This window comes from Pinus tabuliformis, chromosome 2_1, assembly GCF_031772625.1.
Source record: "Pinus tabuliformis cultivar Carrire ecotype Pingquan chromosome 2_1, CPIR1, whole genome shotgun sequence".
Lineage (NCBI taxonomy): Eukaryota > Viridiplantae > Streptophyta > Pinopsida > Pinales > Pinaceae > Pinus > Pinus tabuliformis.
In genome coordinates, this window is record NC_142299.1 from 993,479,718 (window position 1) to 993,498,416 (window position 18,699).

At 41.5% G+C, this 18,699-nt stretch overlaps 1 protein-coding gene across 2 annotated transcripts in view; it reads right to left on the minus strand.

Moving 5' to 3' along the window:
* Window positions 1-18,699, minus strand: part of LOC149203971 (uncharacterized) — a 123,018-nt gene that overhangs the window by 60,498 nt on the left and 43,821 nt on the right. The window contains exon 2 of one of the 2 annotated variants that reach the window (XM_089400288.1): window positions 4,910-4,974. The exons of the other annotated variant lie outside the window; for it this stretch is intronic. Within the exon in view, the coding sequence (XP_089256414.1) occupies window positions 4,925-4,974 (50 nt within the window). The 3' untranslated portion in view covers window positions 4,910-4,924. Of the gene's footprint in view, window positions 1-4,909; window positions 4,975-18,699 lie in introns of those variants that run through there. 2 annotated transcript variants of the gene reach the window in all.

The following is an 18,699-nucleotide window of genomic DNA, read 5'->3' on the forward strand; positions in this document are numbered from 1 at the left end:
CATGGAAAAATCCTAATAGAAAATATACATGAAGAAAAGAGTAACTCAATGTCCCTCCTTGTGCGTTCTATGCCGATCAATTGAGATGACAAGGCAACATCACTTCATGGTCTTACAGTCTACCCCCCAAGCATCGAATGCAACCCTTCATGATTTGGCCAATGTCTTCCAGTTACCACATGGCTAGAGGGAGTTGTTACTTTCTTGGCCAAAGGCCTATCTTAGGACCCTTGTTAGAAACAACTAGTCACATACCTTTGGACAATGTTTCGAATGTTTTCATGTGAAAGCAATGGTTGGCTAGAAATCATATTATATTTAGACAAGCTAGGTAATTTAGGCCTCCTTCAAGAGACAAGTTTGTCCAATGGAATCAAACTAATAATTGTAGAGGTCCTAGAGACAGGCAAAAGGATTGGCCCAAAACTCTCATTGGTGATCAAATGTTTGCTTCAAAACTCCAAATTTGAAGGCATGCTCAAGATATAGGATGGCAGCTGAGACTCATTGAAGAATGAGACAAGAACAACATTTTATTGCGCTGAGAGACACTCTACAACCCAGTATGGGTGAGATGTTGTCACATAATGTTACATTTAAAATAATAAAATAATATTTACATTAACTAATTAAAAAATAGTAATAAGAAAAAAAAATCTTAAAATACTTCAATTTCCATTTTAATTTTACATCAATTTTATATAGAGATAAAGTAATTGAAAGTAAAAAATATGTATATATAATTTCATCTCTAGTTACTTTTTACTTTTTGGTATGAATGAGATGTGCAATTCCTCCATTACTCATATGGAGTTGACATGTCGCATCTAAAAATAATATGTATATTATAAACATAGTATTCAAAATTGATCGTCTAAACTGAAAACTGGTCAAATCGGCTAGTTCATTGGCTAAACCTACCGAACCAGTAGAAAAAGTCGGTTAGTCGCCCTCCCTCGCCGATTTTTGGTTCAAACTGAGCATAAACCGGCCAGGTTTCCGATAAACTGGTCAGTTCCACCATAAAAAGGTTGGTTCACTGCCAGGCCAGCGCAAACCCATTGGATGCATTTTTTTAGGCTTGTGAGGTGGTTTTGAGGGAAACTGAGGGTTGTTTCCCTCCAAAAAAGCCCCTACAAGACAATGAAAGGAAGTCTCCCCTCTCATTTGCCTCACACATCTCATTTGGAGTTTTTGTGAGCATCATTGGGAGCTTGGAGAGTGTTGAGTTTTTTATTGGAGTAGTCATCTTGGAGGCTTGGAGTTGGACTTGGAGCTATTTTGGAGCTAGTTTGGAGTTGTTAATGGAGTTGGCATCTTCAAGAGGAGGCTAAGGGAGCTAGTTTGCGTTTCCAAGTAAGGATTTTCACTTGAAAAAATCCATATTTCATTGTTGTCCATGTATTTAATTTTTTAATGTGTTCTATGCTATCAAATTTCAAGTTCAACTGTTAGTTTTCAAGTCTTAAATTTTGTAGGCTAAATATGCCCCATTTTTTCTCCAAATTTATCTTAGGTTTTCCATTTTAATTAGCTGCAATTTTTTTTAAATTTGCATATTTCTTTCATTTGCAAATTTCAAGTATTTCTAGCCGCCATGCCTCCAAAAGCCAAGGACACTGCATGGGCTCACTGTGATGTGATTGATGGAAAAATGATATGCAAATTTTGGAATAAATCTATTGGAGAGGGGGGTATTCTCAGGTTGAAACAACACTTGGCTGGGATAAGAGGCCAAGTAAAGCCATGTGATGCACCAAAGGAAGTGATAGGTGTTGTTAAGGCAGAATAACTTGCCAAGTTTGAGAAGTTTGAGGAGAATAAATCTAGGGAAAAGGCTATCCAAAAAGAAATTGCAAGGAAGAAGGAAATTTTACAAGCCATGAAAGATGGTGGGTATGATGATTTTGACATTCAAGACTCCTCTTCTATCCCTTCCACCAATGACCCCTTTCATTATGTTCCTCCTACTCTTGGATCTTATCATCAAGGCCAACAATCTAAAGGAAAAAAGAGGATGAACATCTAGAGTTATTTCTCAACCACTGCCACCACTACCTCTGTTAATCCCACTTCCTCCCAACCAAGTCTAACTCAATGTCAACCCACTTTGGATGACCATTGGAAAAAGAAATGCAAAGAATCTTCTTTTCAATACATTGCTAGATGGTGGTATGATGCAGATATCCCATTTAATGTTGCCCGCTCACCTTATTACCAAGCTATGTGGGACTCTGTTATAGCTGTAGGAAAGGGCTTCAAAGGCCCTAGTGTGCATGACTTGAGGGGAGCTCTTTTGCAAAAAGAGATTTGTTCCATTGATGAGTCTTTGGTTGAGTATAGAGAGTCATGGCTCAAAACAAGTTGTTCCATCATGTCAGATGGATGGACCAATGGAAAGAACCGCACTATCATTAATTTTCTTGTTTCTTGCCATCAAGGAACCATGTTTTTGAGATCAGTTGATGCATCTAATAAAGTGAAGGATGCAAACCTTCTATTTGAGCTTTTGGATGAGATTATTCAAGCAGTGGGGGAGCATAATGTTGTGCAGGTCATCACAGATAATGCCTCAAAATATGTTCTTGTTGGAAAGATGTTATAGTCCAAATATAAGACTATATTTTGGACTCCACGTGTTGCACATCACATAGACCTTATGCTTGAGGACATAGGCAAAGTGGAGTGGGTAAAAAACACTGTAGAGCATGCCAAGTGCATCACAAAATACATCCACAACCACTCATGGGTATTGAGCCTAATGAGGAAAACTGCAAATCTGGGTAGCACCATAGGAACCAGAATTAGTAACCAAATCAAGCAAAAGCAAACAACCAATGGAAGGCACTAGTAAGGATAAGCGAAATCAAGAAAATCACAAAAGTCCTCAATTCAACCATCATCTTTTGTTGTCTTAATATTCATTCTATCCTTAGGAATGGTTGTTTGCAAAGATTAATCCATTGAATATTGGACATGGTGCAATATTTTGAGTCCATTTCATTCTATCAAGAGCTAAGGGCAGATAATACCTCAATCGCCAAGTTGGCAAACATCAAAGTGGGTGGGTTTGAAACCTTGAAAGAAGGAAGACTAAGTGTAAATAGGGTGTATTTATCCTTGCACTCCTCCCATGAATACATTAGGAATTAATTTAAGCATGGAAATGACTAACATGTAAAATCAATTGCATAGAGCAAAGGATGAGGAATTAAAGCTCCCATCCATCTCCTTTTCCCTATATTATATCTCAACAACAGTGGAGTTGATACATGTCAACGTGTTTCTTGACTCGGTGTGGGATGGTTTGGCTTCTATGATCTTACTTTGATATACCATGGGAGTGGATTCTATTTCAATATGGGTTCATGGTAAACGTGCACGCTAGTATACAAAGAAATGAAAGGAATCTTAACCACTTTGTTCCTCTAATGGATATGGCACAATGTAGTAACACACAATTTATAAAGTGCAAGTTGGTCAAGGTTTGATGGCATATGAAGATATTTGAGAAGGGACTTGCCAAGGTGACAAGGGGTGAGAAGGCATGGGAGAACACCTTGAAAATTGATGCCCAATAATAGGGAAGGCATATCATTGTCACAGGGGTTCAAATCCATGCTCTATGAGAAAAGGAGAAAGGCTTGAAAACTCAGATGTAGGCACAAGAAGCAAAACAACTAGGGGCGATGGTAGTCAAGGTTGAGATTATTGAGCATACATTGTGTGCTTTACCATATGGCAATCATTCTCTATCTCCTCCAGTAGAATGACCAACCATGCTCTGTGAAGTCAAACAAGAAAGCAATCTAGAAGTAGCAACAACAGGAAACAACCAAGCAGCTCACTCAGATTTGAAATGAAATGGTACAAACTCAGTTGAAGACTCTTAGATTCCTAAAGGGGTCATTTATGGGTAGGAATTTTAAAATTTTCTAAATTTTAGCATGTTTTGCAAGTTTGGCTAGTTTTGGGACAATATGTAAGGCATTACACTCCCCATAGTAGATTATATGGCAATTGGTCAGTTTTTATAGGAAGAACTTTGATTTCAAACTTAACTTTCAATGATTGATGTAGGCCTTCCTCTCCATTTTTGTATCAAAAAGCAATACAGTTTGGCTATGTCCCTTTTTCTAATACAAACTTGTTAATTTTTCTCAACCTCAGCAACTGGGAAATTTATTTTCTAGTAAATTTCCCTCTTGTAAACTAATTAAAAAATTTAGCTTGCTAAATAAACACCACTGCTGGGATTTTAACAATAAATCAAAAATAAACCAAAAGAAGCAAAAATTAGCCAATCTCCCATATGCACACACAAAATTTTCTGCCCTTCAAATCTGTTGCTCATTAATAAATTTTTACAGCATACAAGGGCCTCCCAATCTAGAAAATAATCTGTCCACTAAGAAAATTACAAGCTACAATAATCTGGGCAAACTGCACCTGAAGAAAGACCTGTTTTCTGCCTACCCTGCCTGCTACACGTGCGGTTGTACAGCTGGCCTGTGGCCTATTTTGGGTTGCCTACACAGTTGTACATCTACTCGTGGCCCTTTACAGCTGTCCACATGGTTGTACATCTGACCACAACTGTTTCTGGGCTGCCCAAGACCTGTTGTGGTTGTCCTATGGCTGTATACTACTGCCCACGCCCTGTTGTGGCTGCCCTGCCACTGTACACTGCTACCCGGCTGCTGTACAATGATGCCCAAGCTTGTACACTGCTACCCTGTTGTTGTACTGCCCTCTTTAGCTACACACAGTTGTTGGGTTATCTTCCTCTTGCTGCAATCTGCTTGCACTCTCCTCCCTTGAGCTGATCTCTAGATGAAATTACTTCTTCACTCTTGTTGAGATCTCCTTGAGTCATAGTCCTTCGTGTCTCAAGCTCTCTATTTCTCTTGTGTTTCTTCCTCCTTCACCTAGCCTTGCTTTTATAAACTTGAGTTGTTGACCAAATCCGTAACCCTAATCTCCAAAATAATAGACAGTTGAGATTAGATCTCACATCACTTGAGATCAATGGCTAGGATTTATCTAATTCATTAATGCAAATAGTCATTGCATCTCATTAAAATTTAACTCACTTTTTTTATACAACCACTTTAATTATTCCTTTAATTAAAGTAGTTTTGCTAAAATTAAAAGCCTTGGACGACTGACACACGTTTAGACTCTAGACACTTAGACCTATGTGGAAGTCCCTGGCTGATGCTACTGTCATCAAGAAAACTTACCCATTGTTGTTCAATAAAAATATATGATTCCCCTGATTTTGAAAGGATGTTTGAGTTCGAAAGACAATGCTCCCAAATGTTGGGCTTAAAATAGATCTAAGCTAACAATAATTTTAAAATTAGCATATTAGAAATTTATTAATTCATTCGCATCAAGGTATACATAACATAATCTTAAACAATCCATTAATAACAAATCTGAAACTTGAAGAAATAGTCAACAAACACAAAATGCACACAGAGCTACCCTAGGTCTCTAGGACAACCCGACAACTAGGAGGAAACCCAATACAAAAAGAAAGAGGCCTCATTTTATTATTGAAGCTTGATACAATACTTAGCCTTTGTTAATGCTTCTAAAAGAGTTCCAAAGTCAACTAGAGAGTACAGTGTGTCTCATACACTCTCTCCACACTTCAAGTTAGTGCATGCTAACCTCGAAGGGAAATCTGTATGCAATTTCAAAACAACATATATTCCTGGGAAACAAAATGCTCTTCTAAACTGCAAAAATAAGTCATTGTAATGTGTTTAAGTTTTTGAAGCTTCGGAAGGATTTCTACATGGCCTTGGTGTCTTAGCATGTAGAAAATATTTGATTGCCTCTTTAGGTACTTGCTTGGTGGAGTAAGTGATATCATGATTTCTTTCCGAAAATTAACTTAGGAAAAGTACAATACTTTTTCTAATTAACTATTGTGGACTATTAGGCCAAAGTTCTAATGATAAATAATAAAATTATTTAAGTGACGTAGAGATAATCTCAACCATTGGGCTCATGTGAGGTTTAGGATTTAATCCTAGCCATTAATCACTTAGGAGATTAGGGTTAGGGATTTTGCCTTAATGAAAGTATAAAATAAGCCTCAGAGAGAGGTGAAGACACACAAGTGTTGAGGAAGCATTTTTTCTCTAGAGTGAGAGACTCAACTAGATTGAAGAGAAGTGAGGAGAAGTGCAGCAAGGAATTTCGGGAGAAATTCAAGTAGGCCAAGTTCAAGAAAGAGGCAGAGTTGCTGAAGAAGAGGGTTAAATTGTAGAAGAGGTCAAATTATCCAAGGAGGTTGATTTCTCTAGTGCCCAAGGGCCGTACGAGACAAGGAGAAAGGGAGGCTGATTTGTTGGTGAGACTGGTTAAGTAAGAGGCAAGGAGAAAGGGAGGCTGATTTGTTGGTGAGACAGGTTAATTCTCCAAGGCCAATTTGCTTCAAGTGGTTTGATTTCCAGAGGCCGAATTCTTTGAGGCTGATTTTCGCAATGGAGCTGAGTTTCCAGGAGCCCAAAAATTGTATTTTTCTATGTATTCTCTGTGGGTCTAACCCATAATTTTCCCAAGAAATTTAATGAAGGAAGATTGGATTGGGTGTAAATTTGTTGTTGTGGTGTGATTGATCTCTTCATTTTATTTCTGCTACATTTTTAAGTTAATATACCAGTGTTTATTTTTCAGTAAATTCAGAAATATTTGAGAAAAATATTTTCTGGGATTTTAATAAATTGTTGAAGTAAAATAAATCAGATCTAGTATGAGAAAAATTAACATGGTATCATAGAAATAGAAACTCTGTGGGAGAGATCAGATATCACAAGGGTTTTACACTAGCAGAATTTTTTCCTTTGCAGTGAAGGTTTTGTGGCTAAAGTCAATCTGCTAATATGGCATCATCAAGTCTAAGATATGAAGACAGGTTGGAGGGGGCTGTAAACTTCAGTCCATGGAAGGAGTGAATCACCCTTATCTTAATGGAAAATGGTTTGTGGGAAATTGCAAGCCAAGCGATTCAGGTTCCTCAAGATGCTACCCAAGTGGTTGAACACAAGTTGAAAGATATAAGAGCTAGGAGCATCATTTTGGATGGTGTGAAGGATCACATAATACCTCACATAACAAAGAAAGATTCAACCTATCAAATGTAGTCATCCTTGACTAAGCTGTACTAGATTGAGAACTAGAATAGAAAGATGGTGCTAAGGGAGAAGTTGAATAGCATCAAGATGAACAAATCTGAGACTATGATCTCATACTTTGTGATTCAAAAAGTTTGTGATTAACTTTTAGCTGTTGGGGAAGAAGTTGTTGAGGTGGATCTTGTCGAAGTAGCATTGAAAGGGTGTACCAAGCATTGGGCTACATTTGGGACAGGTCTTCTAGCCAGAGATAAACTTTCAGATCAGGCCCAATTGCGGGACGATTTCACTCAAAAGGAGATTTGGGAGGAATCCATAATTGGTGGACAACGCCAAGGTGGAGATGAGGAGAACCTTGCTCTTGTTGGGCAAGAAAAGAAGGGGAAAGGTAAAGCCAAGGAAAACCAAAGTGGAGAAGCATCTTCACAAGGGAAGAAAGACATGAGCAAAGTCAAGTGTTTTTCATGTCATAAGTTTGGTCATTATGTCGGACAATGTCCAAACAAGAAAAAAGGCAAGGGGAAGACAACAACAGTCACATCTACACAAATGGATGAGTTGACGAACAAACTCGAGAAGGAATTTGCTCTAGTATCCTATCTTTTTGGCACCATTATAAGAGGGGTGTGGTTTGTGGACAGTGGAGCATCTCCTCACATGATGGGATCTTGTGATATCTTCACTAGTATGGCCAAGGAGATGTGAAGCTTAGTGACAACACCAGGTATGCAATGGAGGGCATTGGCAACATATAGTTCCAGCTAGACTCAAGGAGTCTTATGGAGATGGAGGAGGTAATGTATGTACTTGGGCTAAAGAAGAATTTACTCTCAGTTTCGGCCATGTAGGACAGTGAACTTGAGGTTAGTTTCACGGGAGGTGAGGTAGCTCTCAGGCCGAAAGGGGTTGATCCTAGCATGAGGCGAGTCATAGGTAGCAGGGAGAATAACCTATATATCTTGAGAGGACAACCATTGAAAGCCTTAATACATAGCAATGACGGCTAGAGTGAGATCTGGCACAGGAGGATGGGACATCTACACTACAAGGCTCTATCACTATTATGGGAGATAGTCATTGGTTTTCTAGAATTCAATATAGAGCATAATGGTGTGTGTAAGGGATGTGCTCTTGGCAAGGCAGCATTTCCTAGCAATGAGACCAAATCCAAGGGTGTGTTGGATTTGGTGCATTTCAATATCAGTGGTCCTATGTCAGTGGAGCCTATCTCAGGGAGTAGTTATTTTGTGACACTCATAGATGACTATTCCAGGAGGACATGGATTTACTTGCTAAAGACCAAGGATGAGGTCTTCTGTCAGTTTCAAGAGTTCAAAGCTCTTGTGGAAAACTAAACCAGGAAGAAGATCAAGGTCCTGAGATCAGACAATGGGAGAGAATATACCTCCAACGAGTTTAAGGATTTTTGCAGGAAAGCGGGAATGGAGAAAGAGCTAACAATGCCCTACAATCCGTAGTTGAATGAAGTGGCGAAGAGGAAGAACAAGAATAGAGTTGTAGAAACCAAGGCCATGATCCATGATCAGGATCTGCTTATGTTCTTATGGGCAGAGGCATGTAATACAGTTGTATTCTTGCAAAACAAGAGTCCTCATATGGCAGTGGAGGACATGACACTTGAGGAGGCTTTTATAGCAATGAAACCAGAGGTGAGTATTTGCGCATCTTCAGTAGTCCAATACATCTCTACATTCCTTCAAAGGAGAGGGCTAAACTAGAGCCCTCATCAAAGAGTGGCATTTTTATTAGATACAATGAAGACTTCAAAGGTCTACAGGGTCTACATTCCAGGACAGAAGAAGATAGCCGTTATAAGAGATGTCAAATTTGAGGAGGGTAGGACCTTTAGGAGGTCGCATGAGAGATCCAACAACGACAGAGAATTGGAAGCGAGAGGTTCTATATGTTGAGGAGGGACCAACAACACCAGAAATAAGGACACTGCCTTCAAATCAGGAGGAGGAGTAAGATGTTCCTTCAAGGTCTACCAGGAGAAGGTCAAGATGGGATGAGGATACCTTAAGGGATGCAAAGGAGCATGTGGAGGCTCCTAGCATGACCTTTAGGGAAAGTAGACCACCAACCATATTTTCTAGTTATTTGGTCTCAATCAGTAGCATCAATGAGTCTGAGCCTTCTACTTTTGAGAAGGGAGCAGATCAGCAAGTCTGGAGGGATGCCATGGTGGAAGAGTATAGTTCTATCATGAGGAACAATGTTTGGGAGATAGTACCGAGGCCTGAGGGGAAGTCAGTGGTAACTTCTTGATGGATCTTCAAGATCAAGCACGCAACAGATGGCAGTGTCGAGAAGTACAAAGCAAGGTCCATGGCGAGAGGATTCTCCCAGAAGGAGGGAGTAGACAATGAGAAGACATTTGCACCTATCACCAAATATGCATCTATCAAGGAAATCATTTCTATTGCTTCAAAGATGAGGTGGAGAATACATTAGATGGATGTGAAGATTACCTTCCTCAATGGGGTGATTGAGGAAGAGGTATATATTGAGCAGCCTCAGGGCTTTGAGGATGCATGGGAGGGAGTCCCATGTATGTAGATTGAAGGGGGGCCTATACAGACTTAAGCAGGCACCTCACGCATGCTACTCTAGGATTGATGGGTACCTACTTGGATTGGGATTCACCAAGAGTGAGGTAGACTCAAACTTGTACTATGTACTTGTTGAGGGTGAGTTGCTCATCTTGGTCCTCTATGTTGACGATCTCTTCTTGATGGGATTGGAGAGGCTCATTGGGATGTGCAAGGAGGACCTTGCTTCAGAGTTCGAGATGAAAGACATAGGTTTGATGCATTGGGATTGGAAATGTGGTAGCAGCCAGGAGAGGTTTTCCTAGGGAAAGTCAAGTATGCAATTGAGATTCTGAGGAGATTCGAGATGGAGGATTGCAGGCCAATGTTTATACCTATGATCACCAACTTGAGGAAGCTAAGTGCTTATGAGGGTGAGTTGGTGGATCCCACCTTGTACAAGCAGTTGATTGGGTCGTTGATGTATCTAGTCAACACGAGGCCAAATATTTGTTTTGTTGTGAACACACCTAGCCAGTTCATGGTGGAGCTGAGGAGGTTTCATTGGGTGGCAGCAAAGCATGTGCTCAAGCATCTTCATGGTATAGTGGACTTTGGACTAAAATATGTCAGATTTGCTGGTGTGGAGTTGCAAGGTTACACAGATTTAGACTGGGCAAAGAGTGAAGTGGATAGGAAAAGTACTTTTAGATGTTGTTTTAACTTGGGATCAGCTATGATCTCATGGTATAGCAAGAAGCAGCACTCAATGGCACTTAGCTCCGCAGAGGCAAATTACATGGCAACAAGTCTGGCAAGTTGTCAGGCCATATCGCTATTAGTTTTTATAGCGTCGGACAGGTGTTCTAGTCTCGATTTGTGTCTAAGAGGCTAAGGAACACAAGATATCCAAAACCCAAAAAAGGTCTCGCGAGATAAGCTTGCAAAACGCCTCAATTATGTTAACTGATCAATAATTAAAATTTGCCTAAGTCTAACTTAGGAAAATTGATTAATTAATGGGAATTAATTGAGGATGACCGAGAATGCTCTAGAGATTCACATGGATCAAGTCTAAGATGATCTTATGTAATGTCCCAATTGAGGAAAATCTAGAACAAACCCTTCACAAGGAATTTCTACTCATAAACAGAAGATTGCCATGTAAAATATAATAGATGAAATGCATCCAATTCCATAACACGATATGCACAAACAATCTTTGCTTTATTATAATATATAAACTGGGGTTTTACATGCTGGAACAACAGAATAGCTGAGATAGATGAGATAAACTGGCCACAAATAGATCTACAATAATGGCACAATGGGCGTCCCAAAACAAACTGATACACAATAAACTGCAACCTATGAACCCTAAATGGATTCACCGAGGGAAGAGATGGGTTCTCGCCCACTCTCACTGAACCACCCGAAGGTTTCTGTCCTGGGGATACTGTTAGAGTAGAGAACCAGGTTCTCAACCTCACATAAAAGAAACAATATCAAAACCAAAATGTTCTCCAATGGTCTCCTCCTCTTCTTTTATAGATTTGATGGACTCCTCTAGAACCTTCTATTTTATTATTATTTTAATCATGGAGCACTTTTCCCTCTTTTATTTCAATTAAAATATTATTTTTAATGCGGGAAAGGGGTAAATTGGCCACCATGTCTCCTCAGGTCACTGAAACTCATATCTAACCATCCCATCCTGTAGATCTTCTCATTCCGGTTCCAACGAGCTATTACACTGAGGTGTTCCATCAATTAATCTCCCTGGAATGCCACCTCGAGCATAATTAATTAAGTTATGCCCAATAATAACGCTGATTTTTTAAAGTTGTCGAAATGTGACGAAACGAAAGGAAAATTGTGCGGATGATGGAATATGCCAAGCGAATGCCATCAAATCCCATAAAAACTCCTCAAAACTCCATCAAGACCCCTGATGACATAAACCTACTCCACTGACCTGGCCATCTCCTACTGTGGAAATCCACCCTAGCTATACTATTAAGAAGAATAAAAATGGGGACATGAAAATCCTCCGCCCCAAGATTGCTTGCCCTCAAGCAATTCAAATCTATGGACCAATCTGATGGCCCAACACAACTGAGACCCAATGCCCGGATCCCATGCAAACCACTGGTCCACGTCACGCCTCCAAGCTATCGAAACATGACTGTATCCTCCAATACCTAGATCCCATGTCCATCTCTGACTCAACCTGCTACTAGTAGATCCACCTGGATCCCAATGCCACCAAGAAGAAGCATCAATGTTCCACGACTCTTGTTGTGCTATAACTTCAGCTGTGAATGTTGCTCCATCCACCGCGTACCAACTCATCACCAACCCTTGGCATAGACTAAGGTCAATCCCATCATGTTGATGCCGTGTTGAAATACTGATGAGTGGCCAGCCCACATCCTGCTGCCAACTAAAGCATGTGATATCCCTCACCTCTGAGGGCTCCTGCAATACAATGCTCTTGACTAAAAATGATACTCCATCAAAAGGATACCAGCTCGTGATCTCTCGCCAATCCAATGCATGGACACCTGTTCAAGGGATACATCTACTATGCTGAAATTGGTCCATGCTCAACTCCTGATGCTCTACCTGGACAATCAAAACATGTCCAAGAAATCCTGCCTCTCTCCCTCTAATGGGAAAAAGTGGACAAACTGTGCTACAAGCCCCGTCTATGTACTCCTGGAGAGGGTTGCTGCCTGAAAATGTTGCAGCTTGTCTAGCTGCCACTACATCTGTTTGCACCTCATCAATGGGTAAACCCAAAGATGGATGCACTACCACCTCCCTCAACTGATAGGAAGCTCCACGCTCCTCCAGTCCACCAATCTCCTGCCAAACTGTCCTGTCATACTCCAACATCACCTGAGGACAAGTGTCAGCGAATACCGTCACCCTGCCAGCTGTCTGTACCTCTGTCCGCTCCTCATCAACGACTGACCCCAAGGGTGGTTGCTCGTCCTCCATCATCACGGGTTCGATATGAACCTCCAACTGGCCCTCCCTAGAAGGCTCACCATGCATACTGTGCGCATCATCCTCCTCAGCTGACTCATGATCCACCATATGCTGCTCATGCTGAATCACTACTAGTGACTCACCATCTTGAATGTCTCTCCTAGGACCCACTGACTGCTCATCATATGAATCTGGCCTGTTGTCAATGACTCTACATGACTCATGCCCCTCTATATGATCTCTATGTTGAATGATCAGTCTCTCATATGCTCCCTAAAATCCTTCCCACATGGGAACAATCGGTTGATCCTCATACTCCTCTACCACACATGGATGCATATCTGGGCTACTATCATCAACCCCACATGACTGCCCGTGCTCCTCTAAGGTATCATTATGAACCCATGGACTCGTCCAACGAAGAGTCCTCATCCTGATAGACATAAAGAATATCTTCCTGCTCTACCGCTGTCATCTCCTCAGTGTCACTCAAGCATGAGTGGTCAGGTCCCCAAGGTCCTTTGCAGATGAAGCAAAGTCCCTTCCTCCTCATCTCATTCTTGCTGCATGAGCCCCCAAACCTGAGTTGCTCCTCCCTAGTCAACTGTCTCCTGAACAGCCCAATGTTCTGCTCAACCAACCTCTCAACTAGATCATAAGCAGCAGGTGAGACCAACTGCTCTCTCCTCCAAACAAACAACAATCAAGACTGCAACTCCCGACAGATGGCATCACGGCCTCTCATACATGAGGACAAGATGGACTGCATGTGTGCTATGACTCTGTCAGGATGATGTTTCCTAATGTTGAAGAAGCATTGGAACATCTGCAAGATCAAACCATCACACTCTAGATCAAACATGACTTCATAAGTCCTAGTCACGCCATAACTTCTAAAATCTCAAGCTTCTTCCCAAATGTAGGACCCGCATGTCAATTTTAAGGTAGCATCAGATATGCTCTAGCTCCGAAATTTTGTGGAGGGGCTAGAATACATAAGATCTCCAAGACCCAGAAATAGTTTGGAGAAATTCCACCCGGATTGTGAGTTATTAAAATAATTAATATTTTTAATGGGGTTCCTAAGTCTAAACTTAGGAAAATAAAAATATTAATGGGTATTAATAAAAATATGGGTGAGAAGCTTCTAAGAGGCGAGGATCAAGTCTGTTTTAATCTTAGCCGTTGATTAGGGACTTAATCTCGGTCGTTGATTCATCAACAGGAAAAGTATAAGAGGAGGCTTGAGGGTCAGTTGGAGATACACCGAGTGATCAAATCAGTTCGATTTTTCTGGGGCGTGGTTTGCTGAGAAAATCGAACTAGTGATCTGAGTTGCAGTGAGAGGGGCAAAAGCAAAGATTTGGATTGGAAAGGAGTTTCGAGCCAACGAGTACCGGGCAAAGAGGCAGCAGTAGCATCAGAGAGGCAGCAATAGCATCAGAGAGGCAGCGCAGAGGCCTACGCAGCCCAGGAAGGGGCTCACACAGTGCTGATGCAGGCCAAGAGGGTCTCTTGCAGTGGCAATGTAGGATATTCGTCAGAAGTTCGAGATTTTGCTGGAGAAGCAAGGTTCTGAGCCGAGAGGGTTGAACAACAGTCTTCCTCTAGCAAATCAATCTAGCAGAAGGGGTGACGCAGTCTCCTGGAGAAAAGACGCTGGCCCAAGCAGGGATTGCGCTGGGATTTCGCAATGCTTGCCGGAGTCAAGCCACTCAGTGGATCAGTTGTGACTTGGAGAACGAGGTAAACCCTCGTATGTATTTCTTGCTGCCGAGATTTCTCTGAAAGGTTAGCTGGTGTGAGAGGCAACCTGTTGTACTCAGATTCTGCTTGTTTAATAATACAAACCCTCTATCTGTTGCACTGGTTTTCCCGCATTGGGTTTTTCCAGGGACGTGTTGTCCAAAAATAATGGTGTCCCTTGTGTGTTAGTCTCATATATTGTTTCAGTTTATGATCTGTATGTCAGTGTAGTTTGCAGCAATGTTTTTCATCATTGTTTATAATTAAATAACGTGTTGAATGAAATAACAAGTAGGAGATGGTTGATGATAAACCAGTGACTGCAGTGGGATTTTTGTTTGTAAAGATTCAGAAATTTTCACATCACATTGTTGTCTAAGTCCTAAAAAGTATCCACTATCAGCGTGAAAACTCTTCTCATAACATCATGTTAATTTTAGGTATTTTCTATGATTAGAGCAATTTATTTCAATTTTCACAGTTAGCTCAATATCATTTCCAGATTAACAATCACATCAGCATTAAAGTAAACTGCAGATAGAACATAAACATAAATCGCAAAAGACAAGCCAAGACAAGAGGACACAAGATGTGGCGCTAGCCAGGGACAAACCCCAATTTGGGGAAACCCTTGATCAATTCTTCTTATATGTTCTTCAATAGTTCAACAGAGAGAGAGAGAGATAGTACATCTACAACAGAAGTCAACACTTTGACTTGTCTAGATAAGAGCAGAGATCATCTCTAAGAAGATGATACATGAGATCAGTTGAAGACATGCTGCTTCAACTGATTCTCCAAGGTGACTCCTTCACCTCACATTGTGATGCATCTCGTCATCATGTTGCACCTCACCGTGCTACACCATGCTGCACCCATCATCACAATGTTGGAACTTATGACCATGTTGTACACTTCATACCGCTGCACCTGTCACTGTGATGCTCCCAATCACTGAGCTGCTCTCATCACTGTGTTGCTCCCATCACTGACCTGCACTCATCACTATGCTGCTCCCATCACTGAGCTGCACCCATCACGCTGCATCCATCACAGCATCCAATATGTTGCAACCATTTACACTCACCAGCCTTAGCTACCTGCTATGGCTTACAGCCTAGCAGAGCAGCTAGACTCCTTCAACAGGTCCAAAGTGCAATCAACTATCAGTCACAAAATTTGCCCAGATTTGTCTGCAATTGTCCTCTAAGGGAAGGTTGTCTCTGCCTTCCACAAGACTGTCCTTCACTTGTCATCACAGGATATGGCATCATGGCACTGTTGTTTCATACAGTCATAAACCCAAATACCATTGTAGTAAGAACATTATTAAACACTAGGATCTCTGATCAATCATTACTGAATCTCTTTCCATTCATTACAGCATGTATATATCTAGCATGCCATACATCAGACTGAAGATACCACTATCATGTGTTCACAAGATAACATACAACACAGTCATAACCTTATACTGAAGATAGTTGCCCACACATGGTAATTTCTTTACTTGACACTTCATTGACCAAGGGCTCTCAGTACTAGCCCAACACAAACTATCCATCCAGAACTTAGATTAAGGTCCTGACCTTGCACTCCTTGTGCAATCTTCTATCCCAAAACAGCGTTGAACACATGACTGGCTTCCTCTATACAACGTATAAGAGCCTTCTTTAACAGCGGATGTAAGGCAGCATCTAGTCCTTCTTTTGCTACAGAGTAAGGCCTGCGGTTAGGGCACACCTGGACAATGACTAGGGCACAAACTGAACTGCGGATTTAGCCTCATACATCAGCGTTTAGGGCCTGTCTTCCATGTATAATTAGGCCTCATCCTTGGCTGCGGCTAGGGCACATTGAGGCCTCCTTTATACATAATTCATCTGCGTCTATAGTGTTGTGTTAGTCCTTCTATTCTCTGTGGCTAGGGCACAACATGACCCTCCTTTCTTTGTGGTTAGATGTCTTTTCCTAGGACAACATTTAGGGCTTTTAAGGACAGCTGCTTAGGGTCTCTTCTAGACCTGCGTTTAGGGCAGTTAGAACTTCTCCTTGCTGCGCTATAGAAGTCTCCTCCATGACTGCGTTAAGGCTTCTTCATTGACTGCGTTAGGGCTTCTTCATTAGGGCAGCGTAGAGCCTAGGGCACTCCCTCTAGATCTCTCCTTCATCAAAACCCAAAACAGAATGAAGAGAGAGATCACAAGAGTGTGAGTGTAAAAATGACTTGAAGGCCACCTCTATTTATACTAAAACATTGAGCACAAGTGGGGGCAGTTTGGTTGTTGGCCGACCTTGTCAAATTGTCTTATAACACAATTAAATTCATAACTCCATGAATACTTATCGGAATCAGATGATCTTTAGATCAATCCTAAACCTCTCGATGAGAGGGATCCAAGAAAAATATTAGCTACCATAAATAAGATGACCCACATGGAGTTTGGCCCTAGTTTCCAATTTTAACACTCCCTCTCAACTAGGGAGAACTCCATCCACTGATCCATATGTCTGATTGTACTATCTCTACCATCAGTGCCCTGCACTGCTCTGCTTTGCTCTATTGAACCATGAAGAAGAAGAATTGATTGAGAATGTCTCATGCCATTCTCTACTAACCCGAAGTCAGTTTTATTGATCCCAGAGCAATATCATAAAGAGAGTGTCTCAAACCACTCATACTGATCCCAGATCAGTTTCATTGATCCCAAATCAATGGAGGTCATCCTAGCATAGGGAGTACGGTAGATACAATGATGCGTCCATCGATAGTACTACTATGGTCCCTAACCCCCACTTCCCTGCTCATTGACCATATGAGAGGTACTTCCCATGAGTCCCAGATTGCATGGGTAGGATGCCTCGATAGGAGAACCATTCATCCTGTCCCTAAGTCACCTCGGGGTATCACAGGGGAAGGTTGAGCCATTCACCCTGTACATAGCGCACCATTAGGGGAGGGTGAGTCGCCCTATGGTCGCTTGTTGCTCCAAGCAGTACCCCAAGCCCCTCGGAGCTCCCAGAGCTCAATGCATGCATCATGTAGGACATTTATAAGAAGGTGTCTCAACGACTCCACGTTGTTCGGGAAAGTCACAAATTTGACCTTTCCCCTGGGCTTTGACAGAATGTCTGCGACCTGTACATCAGTCTCAATGTGATAGAGCCTCCTCGCTCATCGACGTACCATATCCTAGATAAGGTAGTATCTGATGTCTATATGCTGGAGCAATCATAGAATACGAGATTCCTCAACAATCGAATCCCCCCCTGGTTGACACAGAGGATCCCGATGGTATCCATCATGTGTACAAACAGCTCGTTGAAGAGCTTCCAGAACCAGGCGGCTTCACACGAGATCATACTCATAGCTATGTATTCGGTCTTAGCAGTGCTTATAGCAACCGACTTCTGCTTCCTACTCATACAAGATATCGAATAGAACCCAAAGTGAACCAGCACTCAGAAGTGCTCTTGCGATCCTCTACACTGCCTGCCCAGTTAGTATCAGAATAATCATGCAGCTTCACATTTCCGGCAGTGTATCTCAATCCATGAGGGATTGTGCCCTGAAGATATCTCAGAAGATTCTTGGCACCAATCCAACGAGGCTCAACCATATATGAGCTCATCATGCTAACTACAAAACATATGTCCGGATGAAAGTTCACCAAGAACATCAATGCTAGTATGAGTTTGTGAAACTCAGAGGCATTTCCCAAATTTTGTCTGGCATCACTACCACATAACTTCTAAAAGTTAAGCTCCATCAAGGTAGTCACAGGCTTGTAGTTCACCATTCCAAATCCGGAATCCAACTTCCTCTTACTTCTGCAAATGAGAGGGTCTTCACCCGTGAGAAAGAGGTCATCCTCAGGAGGTGTCAGTATGAGAGGTCTATTATCCACAACCTTCAAGCAATGGTTTGGATCGGCTTCACTCCTAGTGAATCTCAGCTTCATCAGACAGTTATCAATCCTCTCATACTATGTCGGGGTGTTTTGCTTCAAGCCATAGAGGGCTTTCTTCTACCTGCATACATGAGATTCCTGATCATGAATCTCAAACCCCTCAAGTTGTTCCAAACCTGTGGGCCTGTTGCATGAGGGGAATGGTCCCCTTGTAAGATTTTCCTCCAGTACATCTCAGATATCTACCTTCATGCTCTTTTTGAATTCAAGCATCCTAGTCACCATCTGACTCACATCAGGTAAGGTCCTATAATAAGTATACCTCCGGTGCTATAGATGAGATAT